The following is a 15,015-nucleotide window of genomic DNA, read 5'->3' as shown; positions in this document are numbered from 1 at the left end:
GTATATAATAAATTCAGTCAATTTATTTTTACAAAAAAAAAATGGTGTAAGATTTTTCTTTTAATACAGTAAAAACCACAAACTTCTTAATAGCTAACATATTGTAGGTACAAATTAAACTATGTTCATTCTTGCAGAGTGGTCTTAGAAATTCTTAAAATTAAATAAAGATACTATTCTGAAGAAGCGTTTACTCTTGTTTGGAACCTTAACATATTTAAAATCATCTCCTCAATCTTTCAAATTAGATTGAATTTTTGTCCTCAAATTTTCCCTCAAATTGTTGAAGATATAGTAAAACCAAAGAGGCATTTTCAAATTAAATAGCTAACATTGCTCCAAATAAACCATCCAAAAAGTTCACAGTTACATTCCAGCCAAAAAAGAACAGAACAGAACAGATTCATTTCCAACTCAAATTGCAACAAACTCTTTCAAACATTAGGCAACAAATTTGCAGTAATGAAGTTGGTCAAAAGATGTTAAGAATTGTGGACATTACCAGCTGCTCTTTCTACTCTTCTCGAAGGACTTGCAGAATGCAGAAAACGCACCTTTTAGTTCAACTGGAAGTGCAAACTGAAGTGGCAAAACCAACGGGGGACAATTCCGCTCTATGTTGCTTCTCGTTCTTGAGAAAACGGGATGAGCCAATGCTGGTTGCTGCTTATTAAGGCCTTCTAGTATAAACGAAAATGCTCCAAAAGTAATACAACTCTGAAGAAGAGCTTGTGGAGCACCTACACAATTTTACCCTCTAATCAAATAAAGATGCGAGATATCGCGGAAAATGTAATCCAGTAAACATGTGGTCTCTTCCTTTTTCACCAAGTGAAGACAAAGGATAAATTACAGAATGAAATGAGATGCAAATCGTAAAGGTTAGGTTATTACCTGGAAAACTTAGAGCTAAACCAGTGCAGCATCCAGCTACTCCAGCATTAATAACTACAAAACTCGTTAACTTAATTAGAAAGGGTTCGATATGGCTATAATTAAAGATTTTTCCAAAAGGAAAAATACGCACCATCATCCTTTCCTCTCAGCCTCTTTAACATGCAAACCACCAAACTGTGTACCCCAGACAAAACTGCAAATGTCTGATTCATAAATCGAAATTAATAAAAGATAGTGAGCAAAATGGGAAATTTAAAAGCACCAGGGACCAGTAATTAAATTAGTTCAGTGAGAAAAACCACTCCAGTAATCTTTTTCGATAAATAAAAATATACAAGACAAAATACCTTCGCACAAGATCCAGCCTCAGCAAATGATCCTTTAAAGCCCTTCTTCTTAATTAATCCTGAACCTACACTCAAAATACATTCAAATTGCAATATTGTAAGTAAAGAAACTTTGTTATATAACAGGGAAATAAAGGAGGGGGGGGGGGGGGGGGGGGTTAAATTTAGTCAAATGCAACTTCTGAAGTATGTAGTTTTGCAGGAGTTCCAATGGAATGAAAATATAAATAATAGCTATACTAGTTGTTAGTGTAGCCCAATGATGCCATATTATATGTTCCAAAGATGGGGCATGCATTATTCCTCACCAGTACATGGCTCTACTAGAAAATCAGAAAATAAAATCGGTATCATGACATTTCTTATGAGACTCAATGATGCCCAGGCTGCCAATAAGAGTCTTTTTTCGCAGGTTATACAAGAGAAGCAGCAGCAAATTGTTCTTTAAATGATTATTGCTGCTTTTGGGTAGTCTCTGACTCTCTGGTTTCCCCTAATGATGCGAAGGATCTTCTTGGCATTACTTTGTTAGGACACCCCTTAACAAATGCTAAAACAACACTGTGGTTTTATATTACTTGTGAACGAGCTTTCTTTCAGATTCATTGGAAGGAGATAAACCAAGGAGTCTTTATAGATGAAGAAAAGCCTTCCAATACGTTCTTTGACTTCTTATTTACTATGCTATTTTTTTGATCCAAGGATTTCAATATTTCAATATTCCCTTAAAAGTTATAACCAACTGGAAAGGCTTTTTGTAATCACAGTGGATTTTTACATTCTTTTTTGTAATTTCATCTATCACTAAAATTGTTTCTTTAAAAAAGGGAAAACAAAAATTGCATCAAATGATCAATTCAGAGCCCTTCCCTCTCTTTATATCTTTCAGAGCAATAAGAAACAGAAACCTTCTAATTTTGTACACATTATGAAATCAAAGGTCATCAACTGGATCATTGTGATTCAAGATTCCAGTTATCTATCTGTTCATCTACTGAATAGTTCAAAGGAATATGCTAATCATGTGATTGGGAAGGGTCCTGAATAGAAGCCAGAATGTGAGCTTTTCAATATTCTCATTCATATTCAATATATTCACCCGATGAGCATGTTTCTGACAGACCCCCAGTTCTCAAAATATATTCCTGTAGGAAAGTGAGGGGTGGCCCTACTGTCTAGTATTACGCGTACTTCATAATGTTCAGTAAAGAGTCCTAAAGAAATGAGTTAGTTAGATAGCTGATGTATGGTAGCTTGATTCAGGAAAGAAGGTGAGTATTAGGAGAAGGCTTTAAACCATTAATATATTTTTGGTAATATTTGACTCCGGTGTCTTGGGAGGACAAGAGCTCTCCAAATGTTCCCCAACTTGTTCATATTTTCCTATTCAATATACTTGAACGCACCATCATCTATTGACTATTATTATCTTCCTTCAGTAATGAAGATGTGGCCAGTTGTTCTACACCTCATACAGCACATTATTTTTAACAGTGTTACTGAACCCTAAACCCCAAATGGAGCAATTTAATTGGCAAACCATGATCTTTTCATTAACATTAATATGCTGATTAGAGTTATGGTGTGTTTGGAATACATTTGAAGTGTTTAATTAAAAAATTAATAATTTTAGAAAAAAATTGAAGTGTTTGGCAACCACTCAAAATAGTTTTTGATGTGTGTTGTAAACAACTTTTATCAAAAGAGTTTAAATAAGAATATTTTCGAAAAACACATTTTTCTTAAATCAATCCAAACGGATCCTTATAGGGAAGAGGCATGTATATGCCTCCTCAAACATGAGTGTGAATTGTAGTTGTCCAAGTCTAGCTAACAAAATTACTGGAAAAAAATAAAGATAAAAAGACAAAAAAAAAAAAAAAAAAAAAAAAAAAAAGAACTGGCAGACATGATTATGAGGAGCAACAAACATGTTTAAGAAGTGTTCTATGAGGAAGTCTAGAAAACTTTTTCGATCTTAGAGAAACATTCTAAACATGTTTATTGTTCTCCTAATCATGTTTACCAATTAATTTTCTCGGTGAGACTTGGACAACCCCATGTCACTCATGTTTGAGATGTATATGCCTCTTCATTCCTATGGAATCTAAATCTAACAATCAAATCAATGGTTCAAAAACTTTCATGGTTAGCCAATTAAATTAGCTCTTTAAAGTTAAAAGTGGGTGTTTTAACGATGGTTCATCAAGCTCTCTCAGTCTCATGTTCTCCTTTCAGCTGGTTTTCTTTGTCCACAGAAGAGTAGTCTTCACTAAATATGATATATATTTTCCCCTCTTCATTGTCTTAGTGCTAGTCCAATGAAAACACATCTAACGGCTGTTCTTGAAATCATTTCTGGATGTTAATTGGCACTTAAGCATTCTACACTTCTAGGAATTCCAATTGTGCTCTCTCTAATGCTACTCAGTGACATTCACTCATGTATCTTGCTCTATTCCTGCGGGGAGTCAGTTTCAGCTTGCTAATATGCTTCCTAAATCCTTTCCGTTGGGCCAGTTAGGAGTTATCAATCTTCATTCCCCATCTTAAACTGAAAGAGTAGTTAGTTCGTTACAGTAGTTCACTCAACTGTACTAGTTATAGAAAGTTACTAACTCTTGTATTTTTATAAGGCGTGATACCATGAAACTGAAACAAATTCCAACCAGAAAAAGAATTCAAACAAAATTCAACATAAAGAACTGGCACATGCAAGTGGAGTTCTTTCTCGAAACAGAGCATGAAAACATTAAGGATGCAGTCAAAAACCAAAACCCCAATTTAAAAAAACAGAATATGAAACCAAAAACAAATGCAAAAATTGTTGAGAGAAAGAGAGAGCGATTACCATAGCCGAAAACGGAGCCCATGAAGGCACCGGCAGCGGAGTCACCGGCAAACCTAAAAAGACAAAGAGCAGGGCCAGTGAAAGGGGGGGAAGGAACAATGGCATCGGAAGAATTAGGGCTGTCAGAGGAATTGGTCTGGAGGTTGTCAGCATCAGATGAAACGTCCTTAGAAGAATCCGCCATGGCTGTCGTCGATTCTCTCTATCTTCTTCACTCTCAGCTAATCAATAAACCCTTTTTCCAAACTCAATCTCCCGAATCCAAAAATCTCAAAAGATTTTTGCTTTCTTTTTGTTGAACGGATAGCACAATCGCTTTGGTTTCTGACACCACTCTCCGTTAATAACCGTTTGCTTATAAGTATATAACATAAACACTTCTACCCATTTTAGACGCTGCTGCACGACGTCGTTTCCATTTATCATCTTCTTTTAAACAAAATTTTATTTTTTTGTGCTTTATCCTTTGAACCTATAATAATCGAATAACAATTTTAAGAATAATTATTGAGTGGATGACAATATTTTTAAAAAATTACAAATATAGTAAAATTTATTGACGATAGAACGATTTAATACATATATAAGTTAATATTTTGAATTTAACTGTTATACGTAAAAATGTCTATCATTAAATCTTAATAAGGAAATAATTTAATAAGAGAATAATGGTTCTTGTTTATTATACACAAACCTTACGAGTAGTTTTTAACTTTAAACTTTAAAAGTGGTCTTTTCAAAAGTATCAGTATGTTCTGGTTGCTAAGTTGTTAACACATCATATATCACTTGAGCTATTTTCTTTTTACATACAAATATGAGTTGATGAGCATTGACATATTGTGTCAAAAGTTGGTGTAAGTATTGAATAAATCTACTAAATTTGTACTAGCTTAACTAGTTCATTAATTCATTTGGTGAAAAGATTATCAGAAGTTTATTTATAATGAATGGATCCAAACTCTTCCATTCATGCATTATATTCAAAAGGTTTCCTAAAAGGCAAATGACACAACTTCATATTGCAGATGTAATTGGAAACTATGAATAAATAATACTGACAATAATTAAAAAATCATTCATACAGTACAATGTAAAAAGAAAAAAACAATACCAATCATTCTACCTCTAAAGCAAATAATGTCACACAAATCAATCAATCTCACATGTGAGACCCAAGTAGGGTCTATTGAAGCTGCCCCTCTCCCCCTCCCTGTACAAATCAAAGTTCATGTCCTGAGATTTTTCTTCTTAGAAATTTTTGGTTCAAACTAGATAGTTTAATAATGCTGCTCTTGATATATAGCTCCAAATTCTGATCTCCAGGCTTGATCATCGTCCACATACGAGGCTCTCTTGTCGATTCCGACATCGGAGTGATCGTCGTGATACAGTGGTTCAAGAGCTGAAGCTGGCAGTTTGCTCTCTGCAAGGTACTGCTTCATTGTAATCATCTCCATTTTGTGTTTTCTTTTGAGCTTCTCCATTTGCTTCTTCAACTTCTCGTTCTCTTGTTGAACTGATGTAAAACTCTCCTGTGTTTTTAAAAAGAGAATTTGATGTAAAAAAACGTTTCTAAACTGCTCTCAGTGGTTGATAAAAGACTTTAATTTTTTGAAAACTACAACTCCGTTTGATAACGATTCTTCTCTGTTTTGAAATCCATGATCGATTTCTCTCTGTTTTATGACTCCTTCCCTTCCACTAGTTGATTTTTGTGCTTTTGTTCTCACTTTTAGGAGTGTTTTTTTATAGAAAACCAAGCCCACATTTGAAAACTAACGAAAACCAACTTTTAAAATACATGCTACACTTTTGAAATTTGGGTAGGAGTAGTACACTAATATTACCAAGAGGGTTTTCAAAATCTCACAAATCAAAGGACTTTCTTAAGCAAATATTTGAATTCTTTGTTCCAAATATCGCTCGACTTTTGAAAATATGGGTAAAATGTGGATGACAAACAAAACAACAAAACTTATAAAAGTAGTAGTGTTTTAAAAGCTTCATCTTCAAAAACTAAAACCAAATATTTATCAAATAGATACACTACGTTTTTCATGTTTTAAGTTTTGCAAGAATTAGAAAATGTTAAAAAAAAAACATTGTTTTTCATAAAACAACAAATGGATTTTATGGGTTCTAAAGTCCAACATAAAATTAAGATGAGTTGAGTTACCTCTGCAACTGATGCTGAATGTTCTGCTTCTCTAAGTCTTACGAGAAGTTCCCCAGCAGCATGGACAGCTTCCGCAGTGTCTCTAAGTTGGAGCTTAAGGCTTTTGTTTTCCTTTTTCAAGAATTCTCTCTCTCTGTCTCTCTCAAATCTCAGAGCTGAAAGCTCGGCAGCAAGTGATTTCGAAAACCGAGAACCGTGGCCTTTGTAGCCAGCCTTTTGTGCAGCCCTTTTCACCTCTGCTATTCCACCCATGATGGCACGATGCTTACCAACCAACTCATTATACTTCTCTTGCAATTCAGCATAATGCTCAACAAATCTAGCATGTCCAAGAACAGATCTGTGAAGTGCGTCCTCCAACTCCTCATTGCACTTCTTCTCTGTGTTCAGTTCCTGCTCCACCTTCTCCGCACGCTGTCGAATGGATTCCAAATCGACCCTCAGTTCATCAGTTAAAGAAATCCACTCGCTCTCCATTTCAGTCCATCTCTCCCTTTCCTTTTCAAGTTCCGCCTCGTTAGTAGTTTGGGAACCTCCTCCTCCTAGACAGCTTTTTCTGAGGTGGATCGAGCGTGACAGCAATAGTGAGGATCTCAGCTTGTCAGTTGACTTGTTAGCTGAAACATCAGCAAATGTTTGCAGCTTACTCCTTAGATTTTGAATTTCTTTAAGAAGTTCTTCCTTCTCAGACACATCAGTAAAGCAATTTTCATTGCTCTGAACTTCCTGCATTTCCTTTATTTCGCATTTCTCTTGTGCACTCTCCTGCCGAGTATTCCACAAATATTAAATGTCAGAAGATGCTAATCTTAGAAGTAAAAGAAGTAAATGAATAAGAAATTTCATTAAAAGACCAAATTATTACAAAATGGTCAGATAAAAAGACTAAATTGCTAGAAATTTGGAAGCATATGAATTAAATCGTTACTAACTAAAGTTTTGAGACTAAAAAAATTTCACACATATTGATCAACATGATACTAACCTTTCACATATCTAATTTGGATAAATCTATACCATTGCGTATTATATATATAAATGTATCATGCTTGTACCTCCATCATTAAAACTACCATGAGTAATTTGGGAGGGGGAGTAAAAATGATTGACCAAGTGTATACCTTTTCAAGATCGTCTAACTGGTTGAGTCCTACAATGGCATTGAGATTCCTGGATTGGTTAACTGCTGCAAGTTCGTTGTTGCTACTCGGTACTTCATTACTGTCGTTCTCGGTAATTTTTCTTTTGCAAGATGCACAAAGCTGATGGGGAGAAGATATGGCAACGGCATTGTCTTCTTCGAGTGTTTGAAGAGACCCTACAGCTTTGTTGACTTCTGGACATGATTTTCGAGCCAGGTGTTCAAAGGAGAAGGATACTGAAGATTTGTTTAATGCTGAGCTTTGCTGGTGATAATCAATTATCTTTAAACCTCTTTGAAGACTAGCTGCCAATGACTCTGTAGGATCCTCAAAATTATTGCTCGATCGCAATGAGGATCTGATGCTTTTACTCTGACTCAGTGACTGCCTCAGTACATCTTTGTTAAACTTAAAGCTGTCTGACATCTTACTTCCATGATGGTCTGCAAAACTTGGTGCAACAGCCAAACTTTTCCTTTGAGAATTTCCAATTTTTGGAGACTCAGACAAGGGTGGATCTTCAAGATTAGGAAAGTGATAGAATGAGCTGACAGAAATACTCCTTCGATTCACTGGATCAGGAACCTTGGAATCATGGCTACTAAGATTATCTGTTAAAATAATCTTGTCCTCATGAAAATTTTCATCATGATGTTCTACAGGGTTTATTTCTTCCATTGTTTGGGGATAACTTACTTCATCATCACTCATTGAATATGAAGCAAAACTTTCTCCTACAGAAGAAAAGTGAAGTGAATCTCTTTTATCCGAGTTCTCTTCTGAAAAGCTGTGGGCCTTATCCAGTTGCTGATGCAATTCCCTCACATCTTCCTCATTACAACTAACCTCTTCGTCTGAGTCGTTATCAATGCATGGCAAAATCAGAGAGCGATTGATACTAACTCTTAAATGATTCAGGCTGTCTCTTACGTTAGGCCCCTGAAAGTAACCAGTCTTTCGAACTGACTTCCCTGAGTTGGCATTTGCTCTTATAAGTTCTTCCTGCAATCAGACGACATAAAGTTTGGTTTGAATTAGCAAGCGAACTATTTCAAACTTACCAATCATTTTCTAAGAATGAACTAACTTACCTTTAGTTGACGAATTTGATCACTCAGATCATTTACGTCATCTTCCTTTATTTCATTTATGATTGGTTGATTCTTTACGGATTTCAATCGTTGTCCGAATCTTAACGTCCTTAATGTCTCACCTGAATGGCTGCATCCAAAAAAACAAAGCTAACTTCAATATATGCATGGACATGCATCGGGTACTACAATAAGCAAAAACTATCTCAATAAGGAAAAAAACTGATCATGTATCCATCTAGACAAGCTCAGCACCTTAATTTTTTACTATCTTGGTGAAAGATACAAGAATAAAAAGTTTATAGGATGCTTTGATGGTAAAAAAAGAAGAAAAAAAAAACCAGTAGGTGATATGTACTTGTTATCTGGAGAGATAGCACAAATAACTGTGAGCTTAGCATTTCCCCCCAATGACTCTCTTAATAAATGGGTCAAGCAGGAACCTCTGTACAAACGATCTTCTGATGGTCTTTCAGTTTCTTTAGATAATGAATCGACCAAATGCCTGCACCAACATAATGAAAGCAACAACAGTTACGCGCTTGTAATCGTTAAATTAGCCGTCTTCGTTGTCAGATATCTTAGTTGAAGCAAACATATAATTAGCACAAATGAACTTTTAATATATCAGAAACTCCACCAATCATTGTTTCTCATACCCAAGCCGTGACATAGACTTCTTCAAATTCTTTCCTTCTCTTGTGGAATGTCTGCCTGTGGCATCGGTTACATTCCTATCTAATCCAGCAAGATCAACAAGGCTGATTCTGCTTGTCTTTGAACTACCAAAACACTTGGATGATGTTTCCTGCATCCAAAGCAATTATATTATATATACTGCTGATATAAATTGAACGTCTCAACCAGCTGAATCACATGATTTTGATAAGAGACTGATAAAACAGAAGAACAACTAAAACATAAATAACATGTTTTCTCTATGACAAATAAACTCAAACTCTAGATTAAGCACCTTGCACCATGACTCAATGATGAAAGTAAACACAATATGAGACCTAGAGCTCTTAGAATTTATAGTGGTTGCTCCGACTTTTCTGCTCGAAAGTCCCTGCAGTCATACATAGAGAAAGTTAAGTAAATGAAACCTGAATTGCAATGGTTGAAAACAAAGGAAGAGCTATAGAAATAAAGCAAATCACACACATACACACCCCAACCACCACAACCCACCTTGATAAGAATCTGAGTCACATCATCATAACTTGTCACGTATTCCTCTGTAACATTCTCCACATACAATCCATTCTTCGCATCATCCTTTATCTGGTGAAATATTGTGAACATTTAACAATGCACAGAAGATGCATATAATACCAAAGACATAAGAATGCTGAAGACAACCAGCCAGACATCAAGAATGGTGAGCTGCCAACTAACCTTAAGGTTCCTTTGTGTAGGATCAAGCAAATCCCCAATCTGTTCATTAAATATCTGGAATGGGAATCAAAGAAAAAGAAGGATGTGAGATCATATACTTATAGATAGATATTTTTATAAAAAAAAAATAGTATAAAAAGTCAAGAAATATTCAATACCTCTACAAAAGAGCAACGACACTGATAATTTATCAATTTTCCTTCAGAGTTTTCTTGTTCCTGAATTGGATTAACCACAATATTAGACAACCATACACAACAAAAAAAAATAGGTATGGAATCTAATTGAATTGATAGAAAGGAAATGGATGCATACTTTTTGAATCTCTGAAAACAGCATTTGGAAGATGCGAGGAGCAAGGCCTTGGTTACTAAGGGGTGAAGGATCTTCAACCATGGCACTTGGGGGACCCCACATTGTGAATGTCTTACCGCTTCCCGTCTGTAAAGATTCAATTCAAGTAATCCAAAATTCGAATTAGATGAGCAATTTTCCATCTTGTGACAATTGACATAATGTAAATGAAAGAGAAATTGTGCTGGGACATAAGAATCAAGTATTACCTGACCAAATGACATGATGGAAGTATTATAACCAGCCAATGCATCTTTGACTAGTGGAATTCCAATCTTCGAAAAGATATCTTCCTAAAATTCACGAAAAATTCCATGAGAATCAAACTACTTCAACATTTCAAACAGATTTCTTGCTTTAAATCCGAATTTCAAAATTTATGAAACAGCAAACTAACGTTGTTCGAATTATAAAGAGAAAGTATCAAGCACAGTACCTGTTTCGAATCTGAATCGAAAACCGAATCGAAGGAAAATTTCCGGTCCCCAAACGTCAATTCATCTAAAGAAATCCTCTTAACCGTCCTTTCCACTTCATTCTCTTTATCATTAGGTCTAATCCTGACAACAACCTTGGTGGGTGGATCTGGGGTGTTAGGAACTTCACAAGAAAATACAAAAGACAAGAAGAAATCACAGATCTACAGATAGAACATAACGTAAACTTCATCATACCTTGATGGGTGGATCAGGGGGGTTAGGAACTTCACACTGACTGTCCGATTGAACAACTTCATCCTAAGAGTTCATCATAAACACAAAAAATCAGTAGTGTTCTTTCAACAGAAGTAAAATTCACAAAAGAAAATTAAGCATACCTTCAAACTAAGAGATTGCGATACAGAGAGATCGAGACTGGAATCAAAGGGGGGCTTAGAAATGGGAATTTCATGGTTGTTGAGGGGAATGTTAGGGTGAATAGGAGGCGTATTTTCAGAGTTAGATTTGTGGGTTTTCTTAGAAATGGAGGAAATGAGGCTTTTCTTAGAAGAGATGGATCGCGGAAGGAAATTTCGAAAGGAAGAAGAAGAAAGGTTTCCCAAGAAACCAGTTTCCATTGATCCGGTTGGATTCGACTTCATTGTTACTGATTGTGAAAGAAGAATGGAAGCTTTCAAAAGAGAAAGAGAAAGAGAAAGAGAAAGAGTTTCGAATTTGGAAATGGGAGAAATCAGAGGGTTTTAGAGGAAGAAGAAAGCAAAACGATGGGATGAACTGACCGTTAGGAATTGAAAAACAAAATTTTTTTAAACGAAATTAAATTTTGAATTGATGAATGTAATTACTAAACTGCCCATGGTCATGCCACCCTTTTCTTCTTCCTTAACCTATGAAAAATAGTATCAATTTAGTTTATACATAATGATTATATCAATTTAAATTTTAAACTTTATAAGTTTTATCAATTTAAACATTTAGAGTTTAAATTTTTATAAGTGTATCAATTTAAATCTCAAACTTACATGATTGTGTCAATTTAAACCTTTTATTGTGCTTTATTTGAACACACTTACAAAAGTTCAGAATTTAAATTAATACAACTTGAACTTAGTTTAAAGTCTAAATTAATACATCCTCATAGTATAGGATTCTAAATTGGTACTTGCCCTAAAATTCTTTATCAGAAAAAAAAAAAGGTTGTTAGCGTTTGATCAAATTCTAAATAGAAAAATTGTTAGATAATCGTAAAGATAAAAGAAAAATAAAGCCAGTAGTATTTGTAAATATAATACAATGCAAATAAATTTATAAATATAACAAAATTTTAGATCTAATTTAAAAATAAAAAAACAAAGTAAAATCTATCAATGATAAATTTTGTTATATTTATAATTTTTAAAAAAAGCATTGTTATACACCTCATTATTTTCTCTAAAAATTCTAAAAGTTGTGTCTAATGATATTAAGTTATAAATGTTTTTAGATTACGTTTGCATGAAACATACAATTGTATAGAACCAATTTAAATATTTTATTCAGATTATCTTTGGAAATAGTTTATTTGTCCAATTTTCAAGTGTATATTTCCAATTGACGTGCCAAATGTTTTTCAAGATAATAAAATTACAAATTTAACAAGAAGCTTATTAAAATAAACGTATTAGTTGGTATAATTGATAAATTTACAATATTCAATATTTTAATACATATAATTGGTTAGTCAAGGATTTAATTAATACACATAAAACTTTAAAATGCAATCATTTATTAATTTGTTGAATTAAACTATCATAAAAGACCAAAAAAAAAAAAAAACTCACATTTCCATATTTAAAACAATTAAATATTGGCCATTTTTCTTCATATATGATATCATTATTTTGTTTCTAGAAAAAGAAAAATGCATCATGGCTTTTTTAACTAAGAAAACAGACATTTTGATTTTAAAAAGACAAACAAAAACGAGAAAATATATTTTCGTTTCGTAAAATTATGAAAAATAGAATATTTGACAAAATATTTATCTTAATAGGAAAATCAATTAATAGTTTTGTTCTTTGAAATATAATTAATTTGTGAATTTTTTTAATTTAAAAAAAAACTATGTTTTTGTAAATATATATATATATATATATATATATATATATATTTGCCCTTGTAAATTATATGTTCTATTGTTTGTTTTAAAAGTGTGAGAGGGAAACGCTCCTCATAGATGAAAGATGAAAGAGAGGACAAAATGGACATTTTACATTTGTCCAAATAAGTAGCCGTTAGAGAACACAGCTGCAAAGATTGAACTTTTTTTTGGGACTAAAAGGGAATTTTATAGCTGTCACCTTCTCATGTTATTCAATTCAATTTATTTTATATGTTTTGTTTTTAGTTCCTATTAAATCATACTATAATTATATTTTCAACTACTTTTAATTCTTAAACTTTGATTTAGTAGAAATCTTTCGCACTCGTGTGAATGTTATGAGGTTTTGCTGTTATAATAGGTTTTGCAAATAAGGTTATTCATACTCTTACTTTGGCGGAAACCTAACTTTTTCCTACGACTTTTTTTCTTTTATTTTTTAGTTTCTTTTCCATGTGGGGTTAAAAGAGCGTTTTCGGTTATTGGAAAGGATATACTTAGTTTTGTTAGAGGTCCTTGGTTGTATTAAGTTTTTTTTTTTTTTTTTTTTTTAATCGCGTTTTGATTTCTAATGAACTTTAGCATGTAACAACCAAGTCTTTGTTGTAAAAAAATTCATCAGACTTAATTGACAATTTTGATTATATAATGACTTAGTTTTTATAACTTATAAAACAAACTTTAACCCTTAATTAGATCATCAATACGCATATATTAAAAAATTATCAGACGATCTTAATAGTATTTTTCACTATTGATATAGAGTAAATTGTAAAAAGAAAATGTAAAGTAAAATGACATTGATAGTTGTTAAAGTTAAAAAACTAAATTGTTACTAATTTTGAAGTACATAGACTAAATTGTTACAAACTGATTGGTATTTCTATAAAAGCTTAGGGAGAAAAGTATTTTTTTTTTTTAATAAAAAACAATTGAAATTCGTTGAAGAAGTACCATTAGTGAGTGAAATTTTCTAAAATAATATACTTTCCATGAAAATTAAAAATGAAAATATTGAAGTTAGTGTATAGAATTAGAAAACAAATGTGATATTGTTTACAACCATATAGAAGATTAATATTATTCTTACCGTATACTTCAATACGAATAATATCTGTCACACCCACCCACGTAAACAATTTTATAAATCAATTCAAGAGAACGATGCTTAAATGATGTTACAGAATGAATTGTTACAAATTAAAAAAATGCAACAACTAAATTGTTCTTAAGAAAAGAAAGGATTGTTTTAGGGAAAAAAAGTTAAATTGCCAAATCTTATTTCAATAGAAGTATAGAAGTAACAAAAAAAAAATCATATTTGGAACCTTCTTTTATTTAAAAATATGTTAAAGTACCGTTTTAGTTCTTAAACTTTCAACTTTTTGTCCATTTAGTCCAATAAAAATTTTAGAAGTGTTAAATGAGTTTACAACTTTCGATTTTATGTCTAATACATACTTGAAATTTAAAAGGATAATAAGTCATTTTAACTTTTTATGTCGTTTCTGTTTTGTGTTGAATGATGTTCCTTATAATACTCAAAATGAAATTTATGAAAACCAAAGTTTCAATTGTGTGTCAAGCGAGTTTATAAATTTTTTTAAAAAAATGTTAAATGTATTAAGGATATGTTGGATATAAAATTGTCAAACACGGAAAGTTTAACAACTAACTAGATACTTGTTAAAGTTTAAGGACCAATTAGATATAAAAATTTAAAATGGAAATCGAAATGATGAACAACAACGCAAAGGGACTTGGATTAAATTGTTATTTATGTTTTTTCTACGATAGTTTGCATCTTTTTCAAGTACAAGAATTGAATTCTTAACCAAAATTTAAACACCAAAGCAAATTTTTGAAAAATATTATTATTATTTTTTCTAATTTTCAAATTTTAACTTTGATTTTATAATGTAGATAATAAACAATAAATTTAAAAATAAACAATCAGATTGCAACTAATCTAACACCTGAGAAATAATAATAAATAAAAAAAAAAAAAAGGTTGCATCAATGTTTTTCAATTTTATGTTTTTGTACTTTTAATGAAAGGGATACAATTCCATATCTGAATGGTCACAATACTCTATAAAACTTTTTATAGAAAATTATTCTCCTAAATCTCAATCTCTTTTCTCTATTTCTTTAAAAGATTGAATATTTTTTATTT

General features: G+C 32.4%; 2 protein-coding genes across 2 annotated transcripts; both read right to left on the bottom strand.

The window, feature by feature from the left end:
• Positions 1 to 311: 311 nt before the first annotated feature.
• LOC103491146 (chloroplastic import inner membrane translocase subunit TIM22-2) lies at positions 312 to 4,469 on the bottom strand. The gene is made up of 5 exons (XM_008450973.2): positions 4,096 to 4,469; positions 1,245 to 1,309; positions 1,028 to 1,100; positions 895 to 948; positions 312 to 740 (listed from the first exon to the last, which is right to left on the bottom strand). Exons 1-5 carry the CDS (start codon positions 4,277 to 4,279, stop codon positions 499 to 501), a joined length of 618 nt encoding a protein of 205 aa, XP_008449195.2. The 5' UTR covers positions 4,280 to 4,469; the 3' UTR covers positions 312 to 498.
• A 622-nt stretch (positions 4,470 to 5,091) lies between these two features.
• LOC103491058 (kinesin-like protein KIN-12F) lies at positions 5,092 to 11,429 on the bottom strand. Its single transcript, XM_051086831.1, has 15 exons — positions 11,077 to 11,429; positions 10,934 to 10,996; positions 10,696 to 10,830; positions 10,469 to 10,552; positions 10,221 to 10,346; positions 10,064 to 10,123; positions 9,906 to 9,959; positions 9,699 to 9,791; positions 9,481 to 9,576; positions 9,167 to 9,315; positions 8,866 to 9,012; positions 8,508 to 8,637; positions 7,396 to 8,418; positions 6,275 to 7,039; positions 5,092 to 5,630 (listed from the first exon to the last, which is right to left on the bottom strand). Exons 1-15 carry the CDS (start codon positions 11,338 to 11,340, stop codon positions 5,376 to 5,378), a joined length of 3,444 nt encoding a protein of 1,147 aa, XP_050942788.1. The 5' UTR covers positions 11,341 to 11,429; the 3' UTR covers positions 5,092 to 5,375.
• Positions 11,430 to 15,015: the final 3,586 nt, after the last annotated feature.

The sequence above is a fragment of the Cucumis melo genome, chromosome 6 (assembly GCF_025177605.1).
Source record: "Cucumis melo cultivar AY chromosome 6, USDA_Cmelo_AY_1.0, whole genome shotgun sequence".
NCBI lineage: Eukaryota > Viridiplantae > Streptophyta > Magnoliopsida > Cucurbitales > Cucurbitaceae > Cucumis > Cucumis melo.
This window is presented reverse-complemented; position numbering and strand designations above follow the sequence as displayed.

What these genes read in the sequence shown, in the direction of transcription:
- LOC103491146 (XM_008450973.2), bottom strand. Translation starts at nt 4,279, where the DNA reads ATGGCGGATTCTTCTAAGGACGTTTCATCTGATGCTGACAACCTCCAG. An exon ending in AGGCTGGATCTTGTGCGAAG is followed by an intron (nt 1,101 to 1,244) that starts GTATTTTGTCTT and finishes TTTATGAATCAG; the next exon opens with ACATTTGCAGTTTTGTCTGG. An exon ending in TTTAGCTCTAAGTTTTCCAG is followed by an intron (nt 741 to 894) that starts GTAATAACCTAA and finishes AAAATTGTGTAG; the next exon opens with GTGCTCCACAAGCTCTTCTT.
- LOC103491058 (XM_051086831.1), bottom strand. Translation starts at nt 11,340, where the DNA reads ATGAAGTCGAATCCAACCGGATCAATGGAAACTGGTTTCTTGGGAAAC. An exon ending in TGACTCAGATTCTTATCAAG is followed by an intron (nt 9,577 to 9,698) that starts GTGGGTTGTGGT and finishes GTATGACTGCAG; the next exon opens with GGACTTTCGAGCAGAAAAGT. An exon ending in ATCAAATTCGTCAACTAAAG is followed by an intron (nt 8,419 to 8,507) that starts GTAAGTTAGTTC and finishes GTCTGATTGCAG; the next exon opens with GAAGAACTTATAAGAGCAAA.